General features: G+C 34.3%; 2 protein-coding genes across 3 annotated transcripts; both read right to left on the bottom strand.

The window, feature by feature from the left end:
- Positions 1–206: 206 nt before the first annotated feature.
- LOC132311696 (ornithine aminotransferase, mitochondrial) lies at positions 207–13,054 on the bottom strand. Its single transcript, XM_059809742.1, has 10 exons — positions 12,676–13,054; positions 8,952–9,060; positions 8,342–8,572; positions 7,434–7,593; positions 7,175–7,230; positions 6,422–6,574; positions 3,878–3,975; positions 2,518–2,598; positions 1,596–1,829; positions 207–521 (listed from the first exon to the last, which is right to left on the bottom strand). The coding sequence occupies exons 1-10, from the start codon at positions 12,816–12,818 to the stop codon at positions 371–373; spliced, it is 1,416 nt and encodes a 471-aa protein (XP_059665725.1). The 5' UTR covers positions 12,819–13,054; the 3' UTR covers positions 207–370.
- A 5,926-nt stretch (positions 13,055–18,980) lies between these two features.
- Positions 18,981–26,658, bottom strand: LOC132311683 (KH domain-containing protein At4g18375). Of its 2 annotated transcripts, XM_059809730.1 has the most exons (9): positions 26,502–26,645; positions 26,141–26,224; positions 25,184–25,791; positions 24,332–24,826; positions 23,504–23,743; positions 23,128–23,394; positions 21,712–21,767; positions 21,516–21,612; positions 18,981–19,500 (listed from the first exon to the last, which is right to left on the bottom strand). In XM_059809730.1, exons 3-9 carry the CDS (start codon positions 25,769–25,771, stop codon positions 19,369–19,371), a joined length of 1,875 nt encoding a protein of 624 aa, XP_059665713.1. In that variant the 5' UTR covers positions 25,772–25,791; positions 26,141–26,224; positions 26,502–26,645; the 3' UTR covers positions 18,981–19,368. The 2 variants fall into 2 exon arrangements, with proteins under 2 accessions (XP_059665713.1, XP_059665704.1); XM_059809721.1 differs by lacking the exon at positions 26,141–26,224 and having other exon boundaries at positions 26,502–26,658.
- Between the last annotated feature and the right edge of the window lie 668 nt (positions 26,659–27,326).

Here is a 27,326-nt window from a genome sequence, read left to right as displayed (position 1 = left end):
GAACATATCCTAGTGTTGTCTTGAGCTGAAAATGCTTGCCATGAGCCTTCAAGTATGATTAGTGAGTCCCTTACCCAAAAACAAGGAAGGTTCTGAGCTTTCAACAGTTCTTAATGCAGCAAAACAAACAGTAATATAGCGCATGCACAGAGACGATTCTTTTCTTGTATTTTGCTAGTGATTCGAAAAATTGATGAGAAGACTGATTTGACAAAGAAGCAATAATTAAGGAAAATAGCATATGTTTGTTATTTTAAATAAAAATAAATATAAAAATAAATACTAGAGAAATGTAGTTCTTGAGAACAATACATAAAGGATAATTTTATAAGCATATAAGAGGTGGAGATATGGCTGCAATTCAAATATCTTATGAAGAAGCATACAAGTTGCGCCCACAACGGTCACATACATTAGAGGCTGTAGGAGAGACAGTCTTTGGCTTTGCCTTGTGCATCTTTGGCAGATCAAGTTCCAAAACATCACGCAATGCCTTTGAGCCTTCCTGAATCTCATTCAGACTGTATGTACCACATTCATTAGGTCATAAAATTACAATGCTATAATAAATCTGTAAAATAAATTCAACCAGGAATGGTCATCCAATTCTCATTTCTAGTGCAACTTAATAGTATCCAAATCAGAATAGGTTACAAGTCCATGTTTACGTAAAGAAAGAGAAAATCTACTGTGACCATGTATTTAGATATGGGAATTTGGAAGCATCGGTAATGGGAAATATACCAGCAACCATAGAAGAATATCCTTGAAAGAAAGCAATTGTGCAGTAGTAAAAGCAATATGTGGCAAGATCTTGGAAGATAATTTAGAATGCAAAAATCAAAAAATCAATGAAGAGGGGCATGTTTAGTAAAGAAGACAAAACATGTTAAGATTAGTGGCATTTTAACTTATTCCAAATTTGACAACTAATTAAAGTATTATCTGATATACCTGCAAAGATACACAACATTCAATAAACGAAATACCGAATATGCTTAGTGACACAAACAGGGAGTTAAATGTGATAATTGACAAATGCCACTAACAAAAGGGAAACTTCTATAAGCTTGCAATAAGGCCAACCATGTTTTATGGAATTAAACAGTGGGTATCAAAATTGTGTAGATAAAATGAGCAAATTTTAGATGTGGATGTTGAGATGTACAAGTGGCTAGAGATGGAGCCAAGTAAAGAGAATAAAAGAGTCGGCTAAGAAAGTATGATAATGTACAAGAAAAGCCATCAATTAAAGACACCACACCAGTAAAAGGAAGGCAGAGAGAACAATAGGTTTATACTACGAAAAGAAAATAATGGCCTATGGATTAGCAACGGTATGATAGCATCCAGAGAAATGGCTGAAAGGGTTTATCATAGCCAAATGAAAAAAATGTAGGATAGGGTTTCTATTCGGTTGAGTTCAGTACAACTCTTTGAAAGTTCCATAAATGATTGAAAACTCAGGATTACACATAGGTAGACAGACTTTGCTATATAGGCATAACAAAACCACAATGACACTCCCATATAATGGGAAAAAAAGCATTGTAACAAGTCAAAACTATACAATATTCAATAAGTATGCTTCTCACCTCATAGATAGTGGAGGAGTAAATCGGATAATAGTATCGTGAGTCGGCTTTGCAAGAATTCCTCTCTCCTTCAACTTTATACAAATATCATAAGCAGATATGGGGGACAATGTATGGCTGTTAAACTCCACGGCATTGAACAAACCTTTTCCTCGTACTTCTTTAATGTAATTAGGGAATTGCTGCTGGACCTTATTCAGCTGATGCCTGAGCTCCAGTCCCATTTCAGCAGATCTGCAGAACAGAGGAATATGAAAAGATAATTTATATAGCCACATTGAATCAAAAAGTCAAATAAATAAAAGAAGTCATAAACTTAGTCAGAAATAGGGAAAAATAAAGCTGCCGTATGAAACCTAAAGTTTAGGAACTCCGATCACAGAAATAACATTGCAACTAAATTCTGCAAATTCAACTAATGAATGACTCTGCTTAGCTTATAAGGTTTAACAAAAGGAAGTTTATAAGAGATTATTGCACAAAGGGAACAGCAAGTCATGGTTCTCAACCTCTATATTGATGGCTTATTAGTGATGACCTCAAGGATTCACGTCCAGGGGACCATGGACCCACAAAAAGAATGAAGCAGAAGAAAGTGGCACACAATACTGATCTTCTGATCAATGGTTTTCAAGTATCTCAGTAATTAACATGTGCTTACCACAGATCCAAGAATGTGGAACGATTCATTGTTTAATGGTGCAGATTGACAATGTTGATTACGAAAAATTATTAGCATCAGGGAAATTCTAAAACCGCTAGAAGTTCTAAACATTAACAAATAAGACAGTTTCTCTATCAAATTTTAAGGGGGAAAACATTTTCTTTGGATTTCAGTTTTTACACACACAAAAAAAAAAAAAAAAAAAAAATCTAGAGTGGTATATAATCTGGTTAATATAGCAACAGGAAGGTTTAATACCTCTTAGCAAGTCCCTCATCTCTGATCACCTCTAATGAGGCAACAGCGACTGCACTGGCCAAAGGATTTCCCCCAAAGGTACTGAGAATGATATCGAATCAAAAGCATGTTAGCTCCTGTGGAATTAAAGTACTAGGAACAACAAAAAGTGAAGAGCATACAATAGTGCATAAAGGAATAAGAATTGAAAATGGAATGTCATAATTTCCTAAACAATGATTTTTAAATGGTTTGCATCTGTCAGAAACAGCTGTAAGTCTAATATTTTGAATCAAGTGAAAGCTACATTAGAAACTGAGAGGAGTCCCCTTCATGTTGTTTGGATGAAGCACAATTCAATACAGAATCATACGTGCCCCAAAATTGATTTGGAACAAGAACAGGAACACTGGAACAGAAAAGGTAATGTTTTTTGTTAAGACTCAGAAGGCAATGTAATATCTTTCTTTACCCAAATCACATCCATCCTTCCCCTCAGTAAAAGCGGAAAAAATTTCTATAAAAAAATGACAGATACTTCGCATCCAAAGACTTATTTTTTCACTTGTCCTGTTTTCTTCATACGATTTCCTGCAGGTTTGTTTGTGGAACAGTAAAACTAGACCTCACCCACCAATCCGCCAGGTTGCATCTGACATCATTTTGGTATTATGTAAGAACTCATCATTATTGAACCAACCAAACAAAATCCCGCAAAGGACCAAAACCCACAGCAATCCTGTGGCCGTTACTGAGTTTGTGTTCCACACAGCTTTGATCAAGGCACCATATTAGCATAAACTAAATTAAATAGCTAAGCCTAACTCACCCGTCACCTTCCAACTAGTACGCAGTCTACAATTGAATTATGTTTGTGTACAGTTGAAATTGCATGACTTGGCAACTTTTCCAAATCAAGACGGAGACCCTTCAAAACTTGATGTTTTAACTTTATAAAATAATCACTATTTTCAAAATTTTACAATAGGTCAGAGAAAACTAAAAGACCATTACACAATGAGGTCCCCATTAATCAAGGATTCTGGAAGAGAGGGACAGAGTACAGGCCTAATATTTGACACTCTGTGTACGAAGTAGCTGTTCTTAAACTCAAACTTGCATTCTCATTCTTGGCAGTTGAAATTCTACTACAGCACCAAGCAACGGACTCTTAGGGCAATGGAAACTGATGACAAAATTTATCATTAACAAAATAAAGCAAAATAACCCCAAGGGGTTGGCTCAAGTGGGTAAGAACTTGGCCCTGGTGCCTCATGAAGCATCAGGTCTAAGGTTCAAATCCTCTTGGGCGCAAACAATTCCTTGAGGGAGGTGTGTGAGTATCAACTAGGAAAAAAATAAGGCAATTACAACTGCAAACCTTCCATGCTCTCCTGGCTGTATGCAAAGCATAACATCCTTGTCTGCAAGCACTGCACTTACAGGCATCACTCCACCTCCCAATGCTTTGCCTAGTATCTGAATCAGGTAACCAAAGAAGAAGTTAATTTAATAAAAGGAAGCATATTTGAGCTGTTATTTGTTATTAAGACAGTTAAGTTACTTTTGAGAATCTAAATGATCTAAACATCTCCCAAGTTCGAAATTGTACTGCTCCCCACCAAAAAAAAATTTTATTTTTATGATGCCAATAAGTGAACAACTACTGTAATCAGCAGGCCCAACTTTCCCATAAATATCTCCTAGATGCCTTACTTTCACCACCAAAATAGTTGAGATCAAGTTGAATCATTGCCAGACTGATTATTTCAACCTCAAGGAAATTATCAACTTAGACGACATTTATGAAGCAATGAAAGAATAAATGAATTATTCAAAGAACTTCGTGACATAAATATTACCTTTTTCCTCTGACAACTAAGCCCAGTGAATATTATTTTAGACATAAAACATTTAAAGTCCCCTGGTATAAAAAATTGGATGAAGTTCGAAAAAGACAGAATGTATTTAATATCCTTTCAAAGTTACCCTCACCCATTCATTTTTCACTCATTTCATTCGCCATCAGTAATTGTGGCATTCAAAGGAAATCAACTTCTAAACTAATAACTATTGGTTTTTAATCGAATCAATTCTCTCTCAAAAGATAAGCTGTCTAATTTTGACATTGTGACTATTGGGTGGGAATAGATTATACTTGATAGACTAAAGTCACTAAATGACACCATTTTAATTCCAATTTGGCTGCACCAGAGAGAGAGGGAGGGAGGGAGAGAGGGAGGGAGGGAGAGATAGATAGATATATATATATATATATATATATATATATATATAGAGAGAGAGAGAGAGAGAGATTTTCATATCAAAATGTTGACTTCCATATACAAGGCCTTGTAAATGGTACAGCATAATCCATGAAAAATATGCAAAGGCACATATGTGTGTGCATATCTTTGATGTCTGAATCAAACTGTGGGCAAATAAGTCCATAATCAGTTTATAATTAACAACCTACGGAATTTTAATACTAACAACGCCAATATTTCGTTTTATCAAAATATATATATATATATATATATATATTTCTAATTGGTGAAAAAAGAGGTGAAAAGAGTGTCAAGCACTCATGAATAAGGCCTTAATATAAAATATGGACAGATAGAAGAACGCAACTTGCGAACCAATTTTCATTAAAGAAATATTTTATTGTAAGAAAATTTCTAAAGCAAAATAGCATTTATAAATGGGTAAAGTGCAATAAACCCCCCTCAACTATTCGCGTTTTGCAATAAACCCCCAACTAATTTTTTGTCAAAAAAACCCCTCCAACTATTCAAGGGGGTAACAGAGTGGATGGGAGTGGATGAAAAATATTTTTGAGACAAAAATACCCTTATTTCTATTAGAACAAATTGTTAAATCCTCCTCTACTTTGAATTTTTTGCAAAAAAAACTTCCATGAAGAAAAAAGTGCACATAAACCCCCCATAACTATCCAATTTATTGCAAAGTGATGTTATAATGACTAAAGTGCCCCTTAATATAAATTTAATAAAATGGCGTTACTTAATATTAAATTAAAATTAATAAAAACTCATTTGGCATAGTGTTGTTATAAAAAATTTAAATTTTTTTTTTTAAATGGTGGGTCTATAAGAAAATGAAAATACCTTGAAAAAATTTTCTTAAATTTTTATTTTTAAATATAAAAAAGAAAAAGGAAAGCTAAATAATAAAAAAAATTTAAATTGCTTCAAGGTATTTTCATTTTAAATCATAAAAAGAAAAGAAAAGCTAAATAAAAATATTTTCTTTTTTATTTTTAAACATAAAAATTTAAGAATTTTAAAACTTGTTTCAAAGGTATTTTCATTTTTTTTAAATAAAAATTTAAGAAAATTTTGAAAATTATTTAAGGTATCTTCATTTTCTTATAGACTCGCCATTTAAAAAAAAAAAAAAAAATCAAAATTTTTATAACAACACTATGCCAAATGAGTTTTGCAATAAACCCCTTGAGTAATTTTTTGCCAAAAAAAACCCCTCCAACTATCCGAGGGGGGTAACATAGCAGATGGGAGTGGATGGAAAATGTTTTTGAGACGAAAATGCCCCTATTCCTATTATATAGGACAAATTGCACATAACCCCCCTGTACTTTGAATTTTTGGCAAGAAACCTCCTTGAAAAAAAAAGTGTTCACATAAAACCCCCTTAACTATCCAATTTGTTGCAAAGTGATGTTATAATGACTAAAATGACCCTTAATATAAATTTAATAAAATGGTGCTCCTTAATATTAAATTAAAACTCGAATAGTCAAGGGGGGTTTATTGCACTTTGCCCTTTATAAATTTAACATAGAGATTCAGTTCATATGGTTTCATATATAGAGAAATAGTTAAAAAGTGTGCCCCATTCATACCAAAGCAGGGTACAAATCTAAACAAATAAAAGGCCTTACTACAACATCTGGCCGAACTTCTTCCCAATCAACAGCCAGCATCCTTCCTGTCCGTGCTAAGCCAGATTGTATCTCATCAGCAATCATTAAGATATTATATTTTGAGCAAAGATCTCTGACAGCTCTTAGATAACCATCTGGAGGAATTATCACCTTAAAATAATAAAGAAAAAATTAAATAAAGAAAAAAAGAAAAATGTAAATGAACGACTATTTAAGGAAATTTGTTAAAGCAACATCCCCCTCTCTCCAATAAAATAAAATAATAAAAAAAGGAGAAAGAAAAAGAAAAAGGGAACTCACTCCTTGTGCAAGGAGCATGAATGGTTGTTCCACCCCTCATCCCCACTAACCAATCCCAAAAAAAAGTATCTCCCCCTCCCAACCCCAACCAAAAAAAGAGCTCCCAATTTTCTACAAAATTCTATCTGTTGGTGCCTAAACACAATTTATGTAAGACCATGAATAAGGGATTCTAAGCTGTGCCACTGAAATCGAGGGGCATTCAATATCATAATGTAGGTCATGGATAGTTTATGTCAAAATGACCATTTCTAGAAGAAAAAAATCAAAACCTAGCCTACTTAAAAAGATTTTATACTGTTACCACAACCAGTTGAGCCAATTCAGTATCGAGTCTAGAGACCAAAAGATTTTAGTAAGTAAATTTGGTTAGTTTCTCATCGCTCAAAAGAATAACATAAAATAAAAATCCAACTGATCGTAGTTAATTTGGTTGCAAAAGACACATACCCCAGCCTCTCCTTGGATGGGTTCAAATAGAAATCCAGCTATACGATCTCCATTTTCTGTTCACCATAAAAAGAGAAATAACAAATTTGAATTATATACTCTTCAATCTGCCAAGGTTAAAACAGTAATGAATCATAAAAGTGTAAGATACAATGGATTAATGCATAAAATTAAGAATGAAATTTCTCAAGTCCAGTAATCGTATGGAATAAATTTAACAAGCACCGTCTTGGTTAAAGAAGTTTCCATGTTTACAAACCTTTAAATATCTTCTCAAGAGCAACTTCATCACCGAAATCAACTTTAAGATGTCCAGGCAACAAGGGCCCAAAACCACAAGTTGCCTCATTGTCACAGCTCATAGAAATGACAGCCAAGGTACGACCATGGAAGCAACCACAGCATGATACAATGATAGCCTGCAGAAGCTCAATTGTTATAATAAATGGGAAAGCACGACAGAAATGCAATACTTCATCACAACCCAAGTAATAAATAACTGTTGACTGCTATCTCACATGATGAATGCTGTAAATTTGTATAAACAGATGAAAAGAAATATGAAGAGAAAAAGCATTGAAGTGGCAAATAACAATATCACTCCACCAGCGTAACTCAATTGATCTAGTTATGAGTAATCCAGAAAATAGGAGGCTTGCTGGTCATTGATCAAGGAACTTTCAATTTTCCTCACTCGCTTTACATCTTGTAAATATTGAAATTTAAGGGAAAATGTATGGGGCTAGAACAGTCTAGACAAAGTATCAATTGAGGGGAAGATAAGAGAAATTAGCAAATATGGTTAGGTCGTGTCCAACAATCCCCACATTCTTTTTCACAGGGAAAATAATGCACCCAAAATTGTCCTAAACAAGAGCTTCTTCTATTTAAATTTTCAAGTACATTACTTGGACCCACAGACACCAAACTAGTTTTCTACTAACAGAAATTATGCATGGCTAAGTCTACACACCTGTGCTTGTGTTGATGACATGCTTTATATTAGGAATTTACAAGCAAAATAAACATAACATGATTAGTGCACCCGAATAATGTAATGGAGTTTTTCCCCAGCATAGAAATTTTTGAAGCAGCACAAAACAAAAGATTCAAATATTTCTAATTTAATATTAGCATAGCACACCAGAATGAACATGCATTTCATACCTCATCTTTGGGGATTTTTTTCTTCTGATAACCCCATTTTCTAGCCAACTTAAGAGCTGTTTCTACACCTTCAGCACCAGTATTCATTGGTAGCACCATTTCATATCCAAACATGCTGGTAAGAAGCTCTGCAAATATTGGAAATCTATCATTATAGAAGGCTCTAGAGCTGAGAGTAAGCCTTTCTGCCTGTTCCACTAATGCTTTCATAATATGTGGATGACAATGTCCCTGCAGCAAAAATCTCTGAATTTGAAGCCTAAAATCCATTTGTAATGTAATGCAAAAAAAGTAAGAATGTAATACGAAATGACTTTTTAGGGTAGGCAATGAATCCAAGTGTAGGCAACTAGCCATAAAAAGCTGCATCTCTTTTTTTCGGTGAATAAAAGAGCTGCATTAATTGTTCATTAACAAGAGTAAAGATTTTCTAAAAAAGGAATCACAATCTTACTCATGAACCTCCTCAACTGAGGATGATATGGATTTTGTCAAGATCAAAACCTACACCTTTAGCCCCCAACATTTAGGATATTTAGAATACTTCCCATTTTTTAAAAAGTTTAAACAAGTCCATAATAGAATAAAACAAACAGCCCCTCACTATCACCTGATTAACTGCAGAGTAAGATGCGAGGAAGTCAATATATTTTTTGCCTTCTGGATCCCATATGGATGATCCTTTTGCTTGAGAGAACACAATGGGAATCGGGTGGTAACTACAATTCAACCAGAAAAATGACTTAGGAATTTTCACCGGAACACAGTAGATAAATTACATCAAATGGTAGTAGAACGCAAGCCACCATCAGCATTTCCTAACTATATGAATACATTTCGTAATTCTTATATCACATGAATGCTTATATTAGCATGGTGAATTTTAATTTCTTCCATAACTTTATTTTGATTATTACTAAAAGCCAATTATAGAAAAAGCAAAACTTCTATGACTAGGGATATGTTTGGAAAGTGAGGTATATATTTAATATAGGGGAGATTTTGCACCTATACCGAATCAAAAATGTTGAAAAAAGTTTCATTTGCCTAGAAGATCATGGTTCTAGAGAAGGGGAAAGGTAAAAGTCCAAAAATACCAAATGATGTTTCAAAAGAGCCAAGGATGTTATGAACATTGTTACAGAAATTGCAAGTTCAAAAGAGCCACCCATTACAATGTGTGTCGCACACGTTCGATACCTAAGCCCTTTGTGTATTGTGTCCAACAATTCAAAAATTTATGTTCTCATGTTACATAGAATGTTATGGAACTCATTCCCTTTCTAAACAAATCAAACATGAACTTAACAGTTATGTTACCTGGACTCGGATACGGGTGTCGGACACGGGTACGTGTCTAGAGGTCGGATCCACCAATCTATTCAATTATAGGACACGGGGACACGGAATAAAAGTGTCCAAAATTCGGACACGGGTACTTGGACACGGCATACAAAATATTAAAAAATGAAAAATTATATTAGTGATAGTCTGATAAATTTAATCAGATAGGCAACTAAGCATGGCATAAGGCAGCAACTAACAAGATAACTTAGATAAGTAAGAGATGATGTTAATTCATAATTGTTAAATAAGTTAAATAACATGAAGAAAACAGAGAGGGAAAAAAAAAATATAATATAATATAATAAAATTGGGGAGAAGATTTTTCATGAGTACTGTTTTTTTTTTTTGGAAGGTAAATGTATTGTATTGAAAGAAAGAATTTACAGCAGTCCAAAGCCTCAACCAATGGGCCAACCCATAAGTTAAACAGCCCATAAGGTAAATATTGTGTTGAAAGAAAGAATTTACAACAGGCCAAACCCTCAACCAATGGGCCAACCCATAAGTTAAATAGCCCATAAAGCCTTACAGATGGATTAAAGACGTATTCAGTCTAGGGTTTCCTAAACTAAAGAAGTCTAAGCCAAAGATCATCCGGTTCCAAGCGGCGACGCAGGTGACGCACTAGTCGCACCGTGCACCACCGTGCTCATCAGCCTGGAGGCTCTGCCGGCGGCCGTATGAAGGAATCAAGCAGATCCCACGTGAGTATCATTCTCCTAGAACAATCAGAGTCTTTAACCACCATAGATGATAGTCTCTGCCTTATCAATAATAAATAGGGTTATTCTTGTCAAAAACCCACCACACACACACAGTCACACACACACACATATACGCACAAGAGAGAAGAAAGAAAAGAAGTCTCAGATCTTTTGAGGCGGCAAAAACGCAACTTAATACGGAGTACTACACATTATTTTCTAATTTTTTCATCGTAAACAAATGCTTTAATTATAAGGTTAAAAATGTAAATTTACACTTATTTCAAACGGTCAATTGTGGTGAGTGGGTTACAGCTGGTGACCCACTAACCACATATTTATTATTATATATATACCATATATATATATACTACTACCATATATATATACACACGTTTCTCAATGACAATGACAGGCAGCTGTCTGCTGAAATTTATTTACGCGTCAGAAAGTGAACAACACGCTCCAAGTAGGGTAAGTTTCTATGCAAAACCAACGCGTGAAGAACCCTCGTCTTCTCCAAAACCCCCTTCCTGAAAATCGCGGCGAAACCAGTAATTTCCGACCACAATTTCCGACCACTGAAATAAGGGTTTTCTTCAACGGCCGTGTCCGATCTTGACCGTACAAGGTCGGACGCATATCCCGTGTCCGTGTCCGTGTCCGTGTCGTGTCGTGTCGTGTCGTGTCGTGTCGTGTCGTGTCGTGTCGACACGGACACCCTCGCCGGAACCGACGAGTCCAGGTAACACAGCTTAACAAGTAACCCTCTGTTATAATAGTACCTTCTGTTTCTTCACGAGTAAAGCTCCAAACAAACTGGAATTTCAAAGAGGAAATGGGATGTAAAAGGATTTCACATCATTTAGGTAACATTTGGAGTGGGCTTAAGGTAAGGAGAGGCCTAAATACAACCCAAGTGCATATTTTACAGGTCATAAGACTTGATTCAAAGGCTTCAACAACCTAAAAAAAACACACATACACATCAATGTCATGGTTGTGTATGACTGACCAATGGTCCCATGATGGACCACTGATTGCATGCCTACATGTTGACGTATACTCTTTATTCCATAGACATCTAGCAGGTGGAGTTGTGCAATCCATGAGCCAATACATGGATAGCTAATACAATTATTATACAATAATTCTGACTTGGCCAATCTGGCTTTCATGACAACAGAACCATGGAGAGTCTTTAGTGTGAAATTTGAACGCCTCTTTAGAGTTCTAAAATGGGAAAACAAAAACAAACAAAAAATGTAAACCACAAAGATCACTCATGAGTCTCAATTAAAAGGGTATCCAAATGCTAGAAGTCACCTTTATATTTATCAATCAGATACTATCTGATACCAGGTACATATTAAGCTAAGTCCACAAAGAGAGGAAATCAGGTTTGTAATATTTGATCTAGGATGGTGAAATGGGTTTAGGGAATTACAAATTCAACAATTGCCCACTTGGCAGCTGAATGCAAGAAAAAGAGAAAGTCACAAATACATTCAGTTTCTCGGCAACCAAATAGAGCAAGAATGAACTCTAGGCTCCCAGATAATAGATTAGAAATGTTGAAATCTTGACGCATCAACTTGGTCTGTCAAGCGATGAAAAACAACAGTATAGAGCTTGATCAATTGGATTTCATCTACCATTTTTAGCTGACATAATACGCTTTTTTTTTTTTTTCGGAAGGTATATTACCAGCACACTCCAACATACTTACATACAATTTATGCACTTTTCTGAAAAAGAGGAAAAACATATAAGATATCTATTAACAAGAGCATGCCACAATCCAGAATTGCATATAATCATCTTAATGAAAATTTCACAAAATGAATACCAAGCATAATTTCAAAATCAGAAGTAATAAACAGAGGTATGACAATAAGTATTATACTAGACCAAAATCCACACAAAAATAATAATAATAATAATAAATATAAATAAAATAGAAGAAAGAAATTAAACCCAGAAATCCATTACAAACACCTAAATTTTCACGAACATCTCGACTTCGCGCATATGGGTATCTAAACATATACATGCACTTCAATAAACAGAACACAGAGACACGCCCTTCTATAAATATATGGATATAATCCGAACCTACATTTTCACGAACATCTTGACTTCGCGCATATGGGTATCTAAACATATACATGCCCTTCAATAAACAGAACACAGAGACACGCCCTTCTATAAATATATAGTTATAATCCGATTATAAACAAAACCCAGAAACCAAAACATGATATATAGAGAGAGAGAGATTACTTGTGGGCACTGTGTTCGTATTCTAAGTCGATGAGGTGTTGAGAAGAGGAAGGCATGCTAGTTTCAGATAGAGCACCAAAATTCCTAATGCTTCCCCTGTGAATTCTGTTGAATATACACTGCAGAGGTCTCTTGGCAGCCATTGATGATGATGAGATGAATATATTGATAAAAACTCTACCACTTTTGTAGGTTCAATTGCTCAACTTTCTCCTCCCAGATTCGAAGAATACTAAGAACCTTATTAATTGAAGTAGAAATTTGTGTTCTTTGCTCAGATATACCATACAATTCTCTCTCTACCTTTTTCTTTGATCGTTTTGTTTTTATGCCATGATTGGTAAATGTCAGATACATCTCCCAAAGTACACCCATATCATCCGATTTCCAAGAAAAAAATCGTCAAGTACAACGAAGAAAGCACCAGATTTTCATTTACAGAATTGCCCTCCTCATCAGTGAAAAATAAGATAATTTTACATTTTAATTATTTAATTTTTTTTTTTTTCTTAACTTAACAAGAAATACTCTCACAACAAGAATAAAAATGATGTGCTCAGTGCATTGTGCACCAGACACATTGTAACCGTCCGTATCCGCGCGCACCCACTCAATGAGTAAACGTATTTTTAACTAATGTTTACTAACAATTATGTGGTGTTTGATAAAACTATAAATTTAAGAGGAGAATTTTATGCGATTAATAAAAAATGGTACTTTTTGATATTTTATTTTAAATTTTTAGCCTTTAGCGATAAATTATGTCTTTGTTATCTAAAATTTTAAGTAACATTTATTATTTTCAATGATATTAAAATTATGTTATCAAAAGTTAAATAATACAATATTTTTCAACGAGCGTCATTTCTCCGCTTTAATTGTGTTTTTGCTCTAACGCTCCGCGCATGCTAAGAATTCTTGTTTCCATTATTTGTGACATAATTTTGTCGATTTCGTACTACTCCTCTCAAATTCGGACATCATAAACGTTATTACAATAAATATATATATAGGGGGCATTTTCATAATTACACGTATTATTTATGTGAAAAAGAATGATGGCAATTGCATACACGTCTAACTGATGACGACATTATTATATTCCCATATTTGCCATGATGAAAGATAAAATTTACCTTTTTTTTTCGCCATTTTGAAAACTTAGGAGTTAAGAGCAATAATAAAAAGATAAATAATCCCTCCGTCTCTTAATAGTTGTCTATTTTTTCTTTTTGAGTTGTCCTAAAATATTTGTCCACTTACCAAATTTAAACAACATATTTCATATTTTTTCATAAAATATCTTTAAAATTTAAAAAAAATTCAAACTTAATTTTATATATATATATATATATTTAAACTTGAAAGGGTACCTTTGTAATTTTTAAAAGTGACAATGCAATAATTACATATCCCTTTAAAAAAAATGTGAACATCCTAAACTAATAAGGGGCATTTTTGTAATTATATGTATTATTTTTGTGAAAAGAAGGATGGCAATTGAGATGAAGACATTATTATATTCCCATATTTGCCTTGATGAAAGATAAAATTTACCCTTTCTTTTTTTGCCATTTTTGAAAACTCAAGAGTTAAGAGCAATAATGAAAAGATAAATACTCCCTCCGTTCCCTTAATAATTGTCTATTTTTCGTTTTTGAGTTGTCTCAAAATACTTGTCCACTTATTAAATTTAAATAACATATTTCATATTTTTCCATAAAATACTCTTAAAATTTTAAAAAAATTCAAACTTGATTATATATATTTAAACTTGAAAGGGTAATTTTGTAATTTTAAATGGGGACAATGTAATAATTACATATCTTCTTAAAAAATATATGGACATCCTAAACTAATAGGGGGCATTTTCGTAATTACAGGTATTGTTTTTGTGAAAAGAAGGATTGGCAATTGCATACACGTCTAACTGATGATGACATTATTATATTCCCATATTTGCCATGATGAAAGATAAAATTTTACCTTTTATTTTATTTTATTTTTTTGCCATTTTTGAAAACTTAAGAGTTAGGAGCAATAATGAAAAGATAAATACTCCATCCATCCCTTAATAATTGTCTATTTTGCTTTTTTAATTGTGTCAGAATATTTGTCCACTTATCAAATTTAAATAACACAATTTACATTTTTTCATAAAATACCCTTAAAAATGAAATATATAATACTATAGATTTATATGATGATGTGTAAACGTTTCCCACCACTGTCGCGTAACAGATTTTAGTGGTAATTGGTTAGGCGCCTCGGTTCCAGTTGGACTTGAGTGGCACACTATCCAACATTATCATCACCACGTCGCCCACCATGGAACAACATAAAATATTAATAATTGAACCATATATTAATGTCCTTTATGATAAAAAGAAAACATTACTTGCGAATTCAATATAAGTCTGAAATAGATTATTAATGTCCTAGAATACTCTACTGACTTGAACTGCTAATTTTTATTACTTTTCAACAAAAATTTGATCCTCAATTTAACTGTTTTATGCAAATGCAACACACAATACCATTGATAAACACGCGACACTTTTACATCAAGACGTAACACCATTAAATATCATTTCTTATTGAAAATGTAATGGTGTCACATGTGTTGTGTTCTCGAAACAATGGTATTGTGTATCTTGCATTTCATTGTAATTAAAATTATGTCTCGGTTGCATCTCAATGTAAGGTTATGAGCCAAGTCACATTATCCTTCAAAAGAAGAATCGCTCTTGCTCCCGACCGTGTATTGACACTCCGAGAGTAAATTCTTCCATGATTCACAAATTCAATTTTATCAATCCATGAATGCAATTCAAAATGATTTCTCATTTATTGTATTATAGACAACTAATGTGATATACATGTGATTTCTCATTCAAAATGATATAGATGTATGGTGACAATCAAAATGTACATAATAGTTTATTATTTTATAATTCTTAAATTAAACAATCTATCTTAAAAAATCTACAATAATTTATAAAAATACGTGACTTAAAACTTAAACATGTACATTTTGTAGTGTTTGTGAAATTACATTTCTATTATTCTACAAAATTTATTATTTCTTACTTTAGCATATGTACAAATATTGAAACAATAATACCATTGCTTTTGCGCTCCCACTCACCTTCGCTCTCCGTTGAGTTGAGTCGTGAGAATATATATATATATATATTGGATGAATTGACATGCAACATCATTAATTTGAAGCATATGCGCATCAATCAACTTCAAGGTTCCACTAAAATTAAAACAACTCTCAACAACTCACCCAATAGAAAGATGCTATCGAAAAATTATTACATAGTCCATGACTTAATAGTCCCGCCAATCACAATTAGACAAGCAAAGCAAATATATCTATGCCTACATGTCAAATTGTAATTATAATTGACCGAAGCATATAATAAATTTTCAGTGCTCGGGACCTCGTCAAAAATAGTATAATACAATTGACAATTAGCAACCCGAAGTGTTAAAAAATGTTGATATGAACAGTAACCACACTACCAAAATTATAACTCATAACAGGTATAGGGCTAGCCCCGTGTAGATTTGAGAGGTCTAGTATCATCATAGTCAAAAACATGATAACAAACATATTCAAATATATAAGCGCAAACAAGAACAATATTTCCCGGGGGAAATTTCCAAGACAGAAGATCACATCTCCTAATAGAATATTAGAAAGCAACTCTAATTGTAATAAAAACATTAAGCAACACACTATATTCTACAGCTCATCGCAACCAACAAACTCTTCCCCATTCTTATCCTCAAAAAATCAAATACAAATTTGTCTCTACAGCTTGCAAAGTGGCTCATCATAGTATCCAACACAATATACAGCTTCCAAAACAAGTCAACTTCATCACTCAAACATCAAAATAGGACAGCAGATCCCAACAATAACCGGCAAAATCGACACTTCGAATACGGAATTAAGTACAATCACCAATCTTTCCAATCATTTTCCAAAGGAAGCAATTAACTCAGTACCATCAGAGAGAAAAACAAATGCAACAAAATCTCCCCCTCGTAGCATCCGCAGCCCCCAAAATAAGACCTCAGTGTAGGTTACAGCACATCAAGTTAAATGGTTGAAAATACACCCACAATCAGAAATTGTTTTGATTTAAAGGGGAGAGAAAAGCATTAGGAAAGTTCGGGCAAAAAGCACCAGTAAATGAAAGGATTCGGAATGATAATTAGATGAACATTAAGACTGAGCATCTATTGGTTATTTGAGAAATGCAAAAGCAAAGCCCGTATGACGCACTGGAATTTTTCCGAAAGCACCGAAAAATGTTCCACAAAAACTTCCTTGACATCTGTACAAACATTACCTAATGGACTAATACTTGCAAGGCAGACAAATTTAATGTAATGCTAAAATGTTGGGGCAAGGCACTACAGTAGAATGGAGCAATATCTTCATTAGTAATACACTATCGATCATAGAATGGGTAATATAGGTGGAAACACTAGAAGGAGAGGGTAGATAAACACTAGTAATATTTGCCCAAAACAAGCCATTAGACTAGTACCTAGAATGGGAAACATGTATATGTCAACTAATCAGGCTAACATTGAAATTGGTAAAATAAATGGTTGAATAATTTGAAAATTGAGAATATTGACGAATAGATAATGATTGCTGAGATGAAGCATTGAATTTAGATAATACCTTGATTGAGTAAAGGGAAAAAATTATCGTCAGATCACTCAAAAGAATTAAATCTTTATTTAGGTCCAACTAGATTCCAAGCATCCTGATTAGCAGAATGAAGGATACTATTCATGTCTACAGTAGTTCTAGACAAATTGATAGGGATGGACGGAGAAATGATACAGCCCGGATCAGGCATGCTTTGCTATCATAATTAAGCAGAACTTCATGGAACATTGACAACTCCACTGCTTCCTATGAGTTGAAAAACATACAACTATGCTGCCAAAAAGGCAACGACATAACAGTAACTATCGGTAATGTTTTCCTAGTCACAGAACTTAGACTCTGCCTATCCTGCATAATCAGGTTAAAAAAAAAAAATTGAGTGTTAAAAAGATGGTTGTGTATCTACCGATATTGTTTCAAACTTGGCTGCATATGAGACAGACAGAAAGATTGATGAAAAGAATCATCCAACTGATTCATCCTCAATGAGATGAGATGATTATCTTAAATGTAAAACCAGTCAAAGGGATTATTCAAGGATCTAAAATAAGGATATGCTAGCAATACATTACAAATACTGTAGATATGGACCTATTAAGGTTCATATCCATAACTAAGGATTTAGAAAAAATGGAGACAAGGTATAAAATATCAATAAAACGGTTTCTTATTGGCCTCTAAAAATAAGATGAATTGGTGAGTCTTAATTAGGAGGGCGTCCTTTTCTTCTTTTTCTTTTGGCTAGGTAAGTAACTGACGCACCCACGCAATTTTGCCACACTTGGTGAACCCTGTGGGGAGGAGGTTCTACCACCTAGACCAATGGCACAATGGTAGAAGCATTTTGTTTCAAAATAAGAAATTTAGGTAATCTATTCATCTTAGGTACAGAAATAACTTCCCAGTACTAGTTCATTTCAAAGATTTGAGCCACAAAAGGGTGCAAAGGAGAACAGATAAGGAGGGTGGCTAATGGGACCTATCATTACAGCTCCAAGCGACACATGCCTCATCATAAACAAGGGGGGAGAGAGAGAAAGTAGGGGGCTGCTCAGTTTGTCATAAAGATAATTTGACAACCACAAATAAATAAACTCTCATAGGTTGTCACTCGAATCAAATGACCTACTAAGAATCAAAAAGATTAAAACGATTCCTAATCTAAAGAGACCATTATTCAAACCAGCCAGACTGGATTTCAAGATCAAGAACTGAATTTTGCATGAGGCACAACAATAGATTTAATGTAGCAACTGCCAGTAGGGACTTCCCAAGAAGCCAAAGAATCAGTAGGTTTTAAGAAAACTGCAATATTCATGATTCCAATTTAGCAATGGCACTTCACATACCCAGGTCAAGAAAAAAAATCCAAAATATTGATGTAGTTCATTGATTTCAGGAAACTGATACCCTTTTTCACGAAACTGATCGTTAAATGTCAACCAAGCAGGAGAGTATCAAGAAGAAGAGAAAATAACCAACCACGTTGCGACTTGCACCATGCACTATTGGTAGAGAAGATCCTTCCAATTAAGAGCTGAGTGCAAGGGGATTGGAAGAGCAAAAATTAAATCATTCATATGCATGAGTTTGACAATTATGGTCATTACTGAAAAAACTCTGGTAGGAAATCATTTATAGAGCATAGTAACAATGGAAATAAGATGGAAACCACACTAACCCAGGATAAGGATCGATAAACACTACGAAAGGAAAGAAAAGATCCTATTAAGTTCTATGACAACCGCAGAGGAAGAATAGATTAAGCAACACTGACAGAACCTATATCCCCTGAAAAATAGAGCTAGCAGTGAGTCTTCCAGCATAATCTTTACAGAAACTGTTGGGGAAGAAACAAGAGTCCAGCAGAAGAAGCCTAGATAATGAAGCCCTCTCCATGACAAAACCTAGCGGAACTATAGAGAGAAACATTTGAGGAGGGCCACAAGGTTTAAGCTAGGTTCACCTTCAAACACCAGGAAGCAGCATCGTACTTAGGTGGCCATTATAAACGCCTGAATCAAGTTCTCAGCTGCACGCTTCTGCTCAGGTGTGCCAGATATTAGAGCCACTCGATCACCCCGGGAAGATTTGGAATCAGAGATCTCTATGGCTGCTCCAGATATCTGGAAGAGAAACAAGTGCCAGTGAGAATGACATTTGATAAAGAGTTCCAAAATTTATTCAGGTGACTTAAAGCTCAATAAAAATTAAATCCACCGCAGTTCTCAAACAGGTATTAAAATTGTGATTTAATATCACATCTTTCCAAATTGTGAAAATCACATCATTTAACAGTACACAGAAATAACAAAAATATGAAGTGCATAACAGGGATTTAAAAAATCTTTGACACCATTATCTTTGATTATTCTTGTGCAAAACAGGGTTTTAGGAAGCTTTTTCTGTATGGGAGGTGAGAAACAACACTGAGTATTTCTTTTTTACGACAAGTGAATTGCTTCTGAATTCAAAAATGTTCGAGTCTTATTTTAACTCACTTGGATTCATTAAAATTTTTGCTTTACAGGAATAGCTTAGCAATTTGTATTGAGAAGGGTTCAAGTTAAATCAAATTGCAAAGCATAAGCATGTTCCATCTAAACAACTTCCACGATTTTGCCAGCAGTATCTATGAAAAAAAAAAAAAAAAAAAAAAAAAAAAAAAAAAAAAACCTCCTCTAGCAAAAGAAAAGAAAAAAGTTGCTATTCTGTTATTTAAATGAACCCTCTTTTCCTAATCTCCCTCCACCTTCAATACATTAGATAGAAAAATAGTAACACATTGTCACTTCGTGTTAAATTAGGACAGGCCCTTTGTTTGCTTTATCAAACAAGCTCTATGAAGGGTCTTGGTTACCCACTACTTTCAACCATTACAGCCAGTGTCGACCAGCTTTAGAATATGGCTGGACACAAAGAAGAACTCAGGCAGTGGAAATGCAAGAGGAGGAGCAAGGTTTCGTGTCCCAGGGCGTGTTATTGACTAAATGGCAAATCTGTTGAAATTTGAATGTAGGTACCCTGCTTACATCAGCCACCATTTTAAAGGAAATTCCTCAATATTACTAATGTCCTTGTGCACCAAAGAAAGCAAATGAGGGGGATAAGATTCCATTCAAATTAGTGCAGCAAGATTTGATGTTGAAACAACTTCAACCATTCTCGATATGTGGAGTAGGATGCTCTAGAAAACAACACTGACAGAGATCCAGTCTGAATGATCATTATAGTTGATGGACTGAATACTCGTAAATAATCTAGTCTGCATAAACAAAAAAAGGATATATATTATAGTGGTTTTTAGGTTTTTTTGGTGAGTAGATCAAATTCGATTTGAAAATGTGTTTCATTTTATTATTTGCTCTCTCTCTCTCTCTCATATATATATATATGTAACACATTGGTACTCTGTCCCAAAACTACTGTACACTTGAAAAGGGATGAACAGTACATTAATTGACTCACACTCTAATTATTCAATAGAAGACTGAGCAAGATTCAAATTCTGATGGGTATCTTACTGGCCCATATTACAATTTCCCCTTGATTTATCAGATTAGAATCACAAAGTCTGGTCAGAACCCTACCCCTAAAAAGCCCTATGCAAGACATAACAAAGTATATTTCCATAATCTCATGAAAAAACAAAAATAAAAAAACTGTGCCACACTCTGAGCTCCCCCAAGTAAACAAAGACCCATAAAGTATGTGGTCTTGTAGCAAAACAGTAATTCATCCAGAAATAGCTAATATTGGATCTAATAAATACTTGACATCCCAGTGCAAATACTTAAAAAGGTATCGACATCATCAAACACGAAACAAGTCAAAAGTATCACAAGACGTTCAACATGATCTGAGTGTCCCAAGTCAACCAAGTTATATTTCAAGGATGTTAGACCTACACCTCCTAGATATTAGAAGAATTGCCATTATATAGTACAATGGTCAAAAGATCAAATCTACAGTACAGCAGATATCCATGATGGTTAAACAAAGCAAAATCCAAAGTTTACAATTTTTAAGTAACTTGACAGTCATAGACTGCCAACCAAAATATATGCTCCATCTAAAAGCAAAATAATAGTATTGCACTACTAATCAACTAAAAAATGTGTGGGAAGGAAAGAGGACCTACCTTGCGGATGTTTGCAATATTTGCCCCACCTTTACCCATTACTTTACCGACAGCATGTGCAGGAACCACAATCTCAAGAGACGAGGGAGGAGGCAATCTGCTTACAGAGGCATATGAAGACAACAAAGTCAAATAAGTAGTACTTATACCGTAAAAACCAAGTCCAGATGAGAAGCTAATAGGAATAATTACTAACCCTCCATACAGCTTTGACGAATATGAGGACAGAGATCCATAGTCGTTCTCACCCATCTTTCAAAAAGAAGAACAGCCAGTTTTAAAAAAATGCTTACAGATTCATGAAGAAAAGAATTCAAAAATGACCAGGAAAAAGAAACAAAATACAAGCAGGCAAGCAACCATATCAAAATTGTTGTGAACTGATTCCCAATTGAAGAGGGAATCAGATACATTCATCATTATAAGAGAATTATTTTGCCATTGAGGAGCACAAACGGAAAAACGTCATTTGACAAATAACTGACGTCAAAATAACTTAACCAGAATTGAGACAAAATAAATATTTCACAATGCGTTTCCTTCAATCTACATTTATTAGCAGAAGAACACCAAAATATTAACCAGTAAACAAAAACAAGAGAATCAAGATATATTCCCATTCCCCTCTACGTGGTTTGAATTTAAAATTGGTGAAAACAACATGAAGAAAAAAAAAAAAAAAAAAACAAAACAAACAAAAAAAACTAAAAAACAAATACCTCTTTGCATTATTTTTGTTTAATGAAATAATTACTGCGAACAATAACTTGCCCAAATAACTCAAAACTAAAGGAAAAGGAATTCAAATTGACATTGAAGCATAGAACCTCCGACGAATCTAAGTAACAAGAACATTTATACAAGGAGCTTATCCATGTTGGACGTGTTAGACACCTTCACCTATAAGGCTATAACACTTCTGATACCGACATTGAGCATTTTATACACGTGTATAATTTCATAAAATAAAAAAATCATAAATGAACAAGATAAAATCGATGTCAGAAAAAAGTTTTCTTTATGTACAAAATCACTGTAAAGACTTATAAAATAAAAAGTAAATTAAAAATTCATAAAATAAGAAGTACGGTGGTTAAGTGCTATCATGGCATTAAAAGTAAAAGGTGGATACAGTTCAATTCTTAGTATTCTTACTGTCCACATCAAAATAAAAAAGATATAAAGAATTTCCCGGATTGAGAGAGAGAGAGAGAGAGAGAGTAAAAAAAAAAAAGTGAACAGGTAAAATAATGAATAAATTAACAGAACCACAAAGAGATTAAAATTTTCCATTTTCTTAGCAACTACTGATAACAACGTCTAAGAAATTTCATTTAAGAGCAAAAGAGCCATTTTCTAAATAAAACTCTATCGATTAGGAATTAATCAGTATTTGATTATTTTGATTGAGGTTGTCTACAAACAAGATGTCTTTAGAAAGAATTCTACCATACTCTTCAAACTATACTCTCCCTGAATAAATCAACATGCAGTTCCATTTAATAAATAAGAAAGAAAGAAAATAAAAACCCCATTACAGTTATGAAATAGCAAAGAAGTTGCATGCAAAAATTATAACTATAAAAAGAAAAAGAGAACAAAAATTACATACCGATAAAGATTCATATCCATAGAGGCTGCCTGAAGAAACCATACCCAGGCCACTGCCAGTTTCAGCCCTCTGCTCATATCCCATTCGAGCAACAGGGGGAACACTCGGTAAAACAGGAGGTAATGAAAGACCACTAGCACCAGAATACAGAGAATCAGCACCTGCAGAAGGGTTACGACCACTTTCCCTATCTTTTAAGACATCATCACGGAGCCTCAAAACAATCTGAATAAGTGCATCCCTCACACTACCAACTTCTCCAATCACCTAAATGTGTAAAAGAAAAGGCCTGGTAAGAATATAAAGGTAAAAGCCCTATACATGATAAAAAGAAATAATTCAACTACAAAAATTAGAGAAATTGAATGAAACAGACCTCAACCAGTTCATCATTGACATCAGCACACTTAGGCTTATCGCCTTTGGAGATGCGGACATCAGCTTTAGTTCTCTTCCGGATTTCATTAATGATTGAACCGCTTTTTCCAATAATACACCCAATAACTTTAGATGGAACAAGGAGACGGATGTTTACAGTGTCATCATCATCGTCATTTATCTTCCCTTGTAGCAATAGAACAGCTTCAACTGCCATGGACTTCAGGTCATCCAGAGACTGCACAAAATTATACATCCAACAAATCAAGGCACTTGGAAAGAGGAAAACAAAGCATAGCAGGTGTAAAAACAGTCCTTGACCTGACCCAACATCACAGCTAGTATTTGGATGCCCATTTAGGTTAGTACTCATGTAATAGATATATCAGATAAGATAAATGACCCAAGCATAAATGCCACGGAATTTCTAGAACAAGAAGAAATATATTTGCATCAGATGTTCGGGAGTTCAAAGCAACCTGAGTTCCTACCCAGCAAGTTAAAAAAATTGTGGCAAACCACGAGGCATGCATTTCATCGACTCTAACAATATCAATGTGTTAAAAATATTTAACTCTGGATTTTTGTGTGAACACAGTTTACAAGAACATGTACTCGTGAGAACAAATGACTATATAGCTTACAATCAGAAGATATATGTATAAAAAAGAAACTAAATCTGCGTGCTTTGATGCAGAAGTTGCATAAAGTAGGCAAGAAAATAAGATTTTAAAAGCAAAGCAGATGCTTGCTGTCATCCCAATGAGTTTTCGGCACTTGAATAAGTCAGAAGGTAAAAAATTAACTGAAGAAGACATGGCCATACCTCTGTTGAGTTAACAGTAATTATACACTCATCACGATCTTCCCTTTTATCATCAACCTCGACACGAGCACCGCTAGCTTGCCTTACACTTTTGATTGAACTCCCTCCCTTGCCAATAACACGACCAATCTTATCAAAGGGACACAAAACTCTTATAATTAACTCCTCTGATCGGGAAGCACCGCCATAACCAGAAACCACAGGCAGTGCTGATGAATAAATTGGCCATGTGCTCCCTGCATCAGCATAACCTGGAAGTTCCTGTACATGTGTGGCACCTAGGATGGAAGGAACAGATCTAGAAGGGACCATAGGATCAACACTTGGATAAAGCCCACCACCAGGATAAATAGGAACATCAGAAGGAATAATGATGCTCGGAGGGGCTTCTGGTACAGTTGTATCTAGAGGAATCACTTCCTTTGGGGTGAACTTGTACATAATTGCAGAAACTGCAAACAAAGCCATCTTCACTGATTCCGGATCACCCGATATCTATTTAAACAAAAAAAAATCATCACAAACAATACAAATATAACAAAAATAAATAACTTCCAAAAAATAACAAAAATAGAATATATTTTTTTCAATCAAAATACAGAACAAAGTAAATTAGAGATGGGTAAGACTCACTTAGCACAATCATGCAAGATTGTTGACATATTATACAAAATTAACAATTTTACACCAATTACCAACAGAGAAACATAACACTGCTTATGACAAATGGTCATTTACAAAGTAACGAAAATTCAAACCTGACTGTATAAATAATGTTTGATTAAAACGCATTTACTACCAAAAGTCCTCTATATCGAACTTAATGTAAAGTTTATGGCAAAAACAACTCACCTGAACAAAATTGTCAAAATCCATAGCACAAGAATGAGTGGGATCGCTTGCATCCTTTGCAGTAACCTTAATGTTTGTCCTTGTCTTGCTTCTCAATTTCTTTATTGTAGCCCCAGACTTCCCAATAATATTTGCCGACTGGCTAGATGGGACAAGAATTTGACACTCCTCCTTATCTTTACGCTTCTTGTCAGAATCCCCGACAGAAGCACCTGCATTGGAAATTGCTGCATGCACCTTCAGAAGAGCGTCCTGAGCCGGGCAGAGAGGCCCCTTATCATCAAATTCCTCATCGACCTCAACTTCCTCCTTGTCCTTAACATAGCAGTAGATAGTAATGACCCTATCTTTAGAACCGGGAAAAGGATCCACCACTCTGATCTTGGCTCTCGACTCTTGCCTTATTGAATTTATCACTTTTCCGCTCTTTCCAATCACACTACCAATAAGCCCATCTGGGCATAGTATCCTATAAACTATCAATTCATCGTTACCTTTTTCATCTCTACCAGTTGCCCGTTTCTTTTGGTTCTTGTTATCCCCATCATGGTCCCTGTGTGAGCGAGATCGTTTCCCAGTCTCTCCCATTCTGGTATGTGAAATTGCTCCTAAAGGTACAATAAACAAGTCTTAATCAAGGCAAACTGACCCATTAGGTCTAAGATAACACATGGAAAAAATATATATTAGGAGCGCAAAAACTTTCAATGAATGCTTAGTATTAATGTGTACGGTGGTCTCAGTTCAGTGAATGTTTAGTTTTGTTAGGCTGCAAATAATTTCTGAGATACAAAAACTTTCATTTGTCTATCTTATCAATCCAGAAAAACCAAATGAAATCCGTGCTCAATAGAGAGGAGAGAAAGATTTTGTATTAAAATTACGTATCGAAGATGACAAAAAGATAAACTCTTTACAAATTGAAACAGAAAAACAAGAAGAGATATGAAAGACTACCGATATAGTGAGTTGAGTAAGAACCCCAAACCCTAGAAAGTCTAATTTCTGACTTAGCTTGAGAATGAAACAGAACCTTAATAACTGAAACAAACACAAACCCGAAGAAAAACGAAAAAAGAGAGGCATACGAAAGGCAAAAACCCTATAACTAGCTTTAAATTCATCAAATAAAAATCCAATATTTGTTTGAATCATTCGCAAAAAGATGAAAAAATTAAATCGCAGAAAGTATAACAAACGAAATAGGGCAATATTACAAACAAAAATCAAAAGAACAAAAAATTCTCGCAGCGATTAGCAGACAAAACAGAAAAATATAAGAAATTATGTAGTGTCAGTCTATATGAAAGAATCGTACCTGACGATGGGATAACCTAATCGAAGAAGACCAAACCGATGATTCGACGGAGATATAATATATATATATATATATAGTTGTAGAGTATCAAACAGAAGCGTGCTTGGCTTGAGATTGCGGAACCCTCACTGGGCCGCGGTTCACCCGATTTGGATTTATTTTAGGGTTTGAGATTTTTCAACTGGTTGTAGCCGGTAGTTTTCGAGATGTCACCGGTTGTAGACCTGATTATGAATAATTAATCCGGATTTTGTTTGGGCTACACTAGAAACGACAAAACGACCCATTCGGATCCTGTCCTAACGCTCCGTATAGATAATATTGGAATATCCAACAGAGTTTGGGCGGGTATGAGAAAACAGGGTCTTGTTTGTATAGCAGGACACACTAAAATGTTTAATTTTTTTTTATTAAATATGGTAACATCGTTGTATTGGAATGAAACCTATACAATAGTCATTCTATTCATAAGATTTCATTTGGTCCGGTATATAATCAACTAGAAAATAAAGAAAAGAAAAATAATCATGAAAATTTTGGTTTCCGTACTTGCCTATTTTCTTCCAAAACTTTTCCCGTACAAGATACATGAAAATAATATTTTTCGTGAAATGATTGCCTTCTTGTTTGACATTCCTATTTTACTTAATAACTTAATAATGCAAAACAATATATTTCTTTATTTTTTTATTAGATTTATAAGAGACCTCTACAAAATAACTCTTTCTTTGTTTTTTTTTCACCTTTCTTTATTTTTCAATAAGTTCATATATAATTTGCAACAACAACATATAATCAATTCTCTCTATAAAAAAAATTAATATT

The sequence above is a fragment of the Cornus florida genome, unplaced genomic scaffold (genome assembly GCF_030987335.1).
Source record: "Cornus florida cultivar Cherokee Brave unplaced genomic scaffold, ASM3098733v1 CherokeeBrave_3.0.0_Hap2_Chr01, whole genome shotgun sequence".
Taxonomy (NCBI): Eukaryota; Viridiplantae; Streptophyta; class Magnoliopsida; order Cornales; family Cornaceae; genus Cornus; species Cornus florida.
The sequence above is the reverse complement of the archived record's forward strand: the minus strand, read 5'-3'. Positions and strand labels throughout refer to the sequence as shown.

Excerpts from the sequence above, each read along its gene's own strand:
- LOC132311696 (XM_059809742.1), bottom strand. The coding sequence starts at position 12,818 with ATGGCTGCCAAGAGACCTCTGCAGTGTATATTCAACAGAATTCACAGG. Across the intron at positions 8,573-8,951 it reads CTTACTCTGCAGTTAATCAG|GGACATTGTCATCCACATAT; the intron begins GTGATAGTGAGG and ends TTTTTGCTGCAG. Across the intron at positions 522-1,595 it reads ACTCCTCCACTATCTATGAG|TCTGAATGAGATTCAGGAAG; the intron begins GTGAGAAGCATA and ends TGGTACATACAG.
- LOC132311683 (XM_059809721.1), bottom strand. The coding sequence starts at position 25,771 with ATGGGAGAGACTGGGAAACGATCTCGCTCACACAGGGACCATGATGGG. Across the intron at positions 23,744-24,331 it reads TTACTGTTAACTCAACAGAG|TCTCTGGATGACCTGAAGTC; the intron begins GTATGGCCATGT and ends AATTTTGTGCAG. Across the intron at positions 19,501-21,515 it reads ATATTGCAAACATCCGCAAG|ATATCTGGAGCAGCCATAGA; the intron begins GTAGGTCCTCTT and ends TTTCTCTTCCAG.